This window comes from Neophocaena asiaeorientalis, unplaced genomic scaffold, assembly GCF_003031525.2.
Source record: "Neophocaena asiaeorientalis asiaeorientalis breed wild unplaced genomic scaffold, Neophocaena_asiaeorientalis_V1.1 scaffold356, whole genome shotgun sequence".
Classification (NCBI taxonomy): Eukaryota; Metazoa; Chordata; class Mammalia; order Artiodactyla; family Phocoenidae; genus Neophocaena; species Neophocaena asiaeorientalis.
This window is the reverse complement of record NW_020172269.1, coordinates 232518-236499: the sequence shown is the minus strand read 5'-3', so window position 1 is coordinate 236499 and position 3982 is coordinate 232518. Positions and strand designations below refer to the sequence as shown.

Below are 3982 nucleotides of genomic sequence, written 5' to 3'. Positions count from 1 at the left end.
GTGCAGCGGCACCTCTACCTCCAGGATGTGCTCACGCAGGTGGGCGGGGCGCCCGAGAGGCCCAGGTTAGTGCTGTGGCCCAGCAAGGGGCCCTTCTTGCCCTCTCCGGGCCCCTCCCTCTGCCCGCCCCGCCCCTGGTGCCCGCCCCGCTACTCTGCCTGTACCACCACGGGAGCCTGCGTGTCTGGCCTCACCACCGCCTCGCTTGTCTGTAAAAATGTAATTGTTGTGAAAGTAGGATTTGGGCTTGCAAGAGAAAATCCGAAGCTTTATCAGTCCACTTAAAGGGGAGTGGTGACAGGGAGCCCGACGCTCTGTCCGCTGTGGAATGGCATCCCCACCAGGCGTTCCTCTGCCAGGGTGCCCGAGTTCACGTGTCAGGTGGCCGGCTGCTGCCAGGTGTTCGACGCCCTGGAGGATTACGAGCACCACTACCACACTCTGCACAGAAACGTCTGCTCCTTCTGCAAGCGGGCCTTCCCTTCTGGACACCTGCTGGACACCCACATCCTGGAGTGGCACGACTCCCTCTTCCAGATTCTGGCCGAGCGGCAGGACATGGTGGGTGACGGCTCGCCCGCTGAGGCCAAGGGCAGGCATCACGGGGGCTCGTCCCTGAGCCGTGTGCCTCATGGTGCCAGAGCCTGGGGTCAGAGCGCGGTGAGATGGGCAGCCCTGGGGTCAGGGTGGGGTGATGCTGTTTCCATTTCAGTATCAGTGCCTGGTGGAGGGCTGCACAGAGAAGTTCAGAACCAGCAGAGACCGGAAGGAGCACCTGGTGATGCGTCATCTCTACCCTGCGGACTTCCGCTTCGATAAACCGAGGAAAAGCAGAGGGTGCGTGGCGGTGTGTCGCGGAGCCGCCTCCCGAGCCTAGAAAGCCTTTGCGTGCATAGACTTTGAGGGCGCAGATGCCCTCGTTCAGCATCCCTGCCGCTAACGTTACATTTAGCTGCAGGTTACAGAAGCTCTGACAAATAGGGAGTCGTTAACCGAGAGGGGTTAAGCAGATGGGGTGGTTCTGTGTGTGGCCCCCCTGGCTGCAGGGAGGACGGGAAGGGGAGAGCCTGCCTTCCCCGGGCCTGTGCTGGGAGTGGCTGGGGTACCATCTTGGGGTCTGCCGGGCGTGCAGGAACACCACCGCGCCCCTCTACATTCACACTTCATCTCCACCCTGCTCATCACCTCCCTTCCATCCTCATGTGGGCCTTGGGGAATTTGTCCCAGGCCGTGAGCCCCTCACCTCACGTGGGGCCGTCGGTTTTTCCCTTTTCCCGTCAGTATATGTTTACAAACTTGACGGCACAGCCACGTGTTACATGTTACTGTTCAGAACGCACTGTGGGAAGTACCTCTGGGAGTAGCCCGTAAGTGCGTGTTACGTTACTCTGCCTTTTCATTAACTGATTTCCTCAGGTGAAGCTTCATCAGCATCTAAAAGTTGCATTGATTGAAGTCGTTTCAGACTGATTGTTGTCCCCAGACAGAACTTTACTGTTCACAGTAGAATAATCTGGAGAACTGACTTCAATATGGGAGATTTTTATAAGGCCTTGAGTGTAAGGTAACTCCTTCCTTTCCAAGGAATCGTTTGAAGGAGAAAAACCGTACGATGCTGGATTGAGACACTGGTGTTAAGGAGGAGACACTCAGTATTGTATGGTTGCTTTTAGTAAATTTCTCAGTCATTGTAGTGGAGAGACGTTTGGTACCGTTGGTAGTCATTTACCGTGTGACACCATGAAAATACTGTTTTTAAAAGATGGAGTGTGACCATCATACCTAAATTCATAGAATATGGCTTACGTCATATGAACATTCACTTCTCCACATTGTGGTAGCCTGAAAATTACTCTCTGATAAAACAGTCATAAAATAGCTTTGCGAATTCAGTCCTGGGGGAAGCGGGGGCTGCAGGCACTGACACCTGGGAGCGTCCTCACCACCTGTCTTCCCCAGCCCAGTCATGCCCGGTGCCGCTGAGCAGGTGTTGGCAGAAGCCCCGGGGGATGACGGGGTGCCGTCGGAAGGCGACGCCATGGAAGTCTGCTCTGAACACGTGGAGCCCCCACCAGCACCCGCGGGAGAGAGGCGGGCCTACAGCCACAGGTCAGTACCCGGGCACCTTTCTGAAGCAGGTTCTGAATCTGTGCTTCTCCTGGAGAATTCTGGGTTTGACTCTGGGCCGGCCCAGTTCCCGCTGAGAGAAACCACCCCTGGGTTGGAGCGTTGGCTTCAGCGGGAGGTGAAAGCCAACCATCCTGCTGCCCTCGGACGACCTGGGGCCCCAGCAGCACAGGACTGCAAAGCACTGCCCCGTTTGACCACGGCCTAAGCTGGGATGGAGAGACCCAGGGTGTAATTGCTCGAGTTACAACCTATGAGGCTGTGTTTCTAGTGTTAACTGTGCTTTTATCGGGGATAAAGTTGATTTCAAATCTAATTTGGGGGTAAATGTTGGAGGAGTGGAAGAAATCGCCCATAAATTCAAACCGACAGGGAGATGAACTCATGTCCTTCAGCTGCCCTCGCACAGTTGCCCAGAATTTGGCCTGAGAGTGAGTCCCAGGTGCCACCTGGAGGGCGGGTCACAGGGAGCCTGAGCTGGAGCCCGGACACATTCTCTGGGGTGGGTGGTTGGCGGCAGGTAGTCAGTGGCGGGGAGCGTCTCCCACCGGAAGCAGGTTTGGAGCAGCTGGCCTGCTGCAGCCGGGGAGGGGAGAGTCCGGGTGAGAGCCAGTGGACACCCTGCACGGTTCGCGGGGGAAGAGGGAGTGTCCAGAGCAAGAATCAGACCCCCGTGAGCCCACGAGACTGCCAGCATGAATTGGGTTGTTTGTGAGCAAAAGCATAGCAGTTTAGCGTGAAGGTGTCTTTCATTTCAGGATACCATCTACCATCTGTTTTGGTCAAGGTGCCTCACGAGGATTTAAAAGGGCCAAGAAGAGAAATAAGCACCAGTAACGGCGGTTCCTCTGCGGCCCTGTGGCGGTGTTGCCAGGCTTTTCCTCCCCGCCGTGGGGGCCCCAGGACCCTGGCCCGTGCCGCCCTCCATGTCGCGAGCCTGTGACCGACTGAACGAGGCCGGTGGCTATGTGGGAAGTTGTGGGGGAGCCGCGGATTCCAGGAAGGGCCCCCTCGTGCGGTGACTGGGGTGTGGGGAGCAGCCCCCGCCCCCCAACGTCCTTGTGAAACACGTGGAGTAAATGGTTATCATTAACGGTCTCTGGTCAACGTTCTGTGTTGGGGGGAGGGAGATAGCAGCAGTTACTGGTGAGGTCTCTGTTTCCAGCGGCCGCTTCTCAGAGGGGGTGACTGGCTTGTGCAGCTCATCAGGGCTTCAAGGGAGATGCCTGTGGTCCTCACTCCCGCACTTGGCAAGGTGAGCAGAAGCCTCGGGTGGGCCTGGGGAGCTGGGAGGGACCCGGGCCGGGGAGGGCAGAGCGCAGACCTAGGCCGGCAGCTGGCTTGGCTCCGATTTGATGACATCAGGGCCCCCCGGGCTGGACCTGGGGAGTGGGGACCCACCAGCCAGCCGTCCCCCGTGCGGTGCCCGGTGCTGCCGTGCCCGCCTGAGGCCCCGCTCAGCCCATCCCGCCCGGCCTGCTCCCACTCTGGGCTCCAGTCTGGTGGTGGCAACGGTTGCTGGCCTGCGACCGCCCCCGCCAAGCCCTGCGCACAGCTCTGCAGACACGGGTCGGGGCTGGTGGGTGTCAGTTTGAAGTTGTTCTTTGGAAGATTACTTGTCTCCTCTTTGTCTGTTGTGGTTCCACTAAGATGTCAGGGGAAGGTACTCATCGCCCTACCTGCTCATTGTTGAATGTTTTGAATCTGGGTTTTATCTTTTCAAATATTGTCTTTACTCCAATCTCTGTTCCTTCTCCTTCTAAAACCCCAACCAAATGTACGTCAGACGCCCTCCGTCTTCTAACAGCCCTTCCGTATTTCCTGTTCCTTATCTGTCTTTGCTACATTCTGGATA

At 57.5% G+C, this 3982-nt stretch overlaps 1 protein-coding gene across 1 annotated transcript in view; it reads left to right on the top strand.

Moving 5' to 3' along the window:
* Positions 1-3220, top strand: part of ZNF511 (zinc finger protein 511) — a 4098-nt gene extending 878 nt beyond the window's left edge. Inside the window, exons 3-7 of the mRNA XM_024762385.1 lie at positions 7-65; positions 360-561; positions 713-837; positions 1960-2109; positions 2886-3220. Coding sequence (XP_024618153.1) covers positions 7-65; positions 360-561; positions 713-837; positions 1960-2109; positions 2886-2964 — 615 coding nt within the window. The 3' untranslated portion in view covers positions 2965-3220. The remainder of the gene's footprint in view (positions 1-6; positions 66-359; positions 562-712; positions 838-1959; positions 2110-2885) is intronic.
* Positions 3221-3982: the final 762 nt, after the last annotated feature.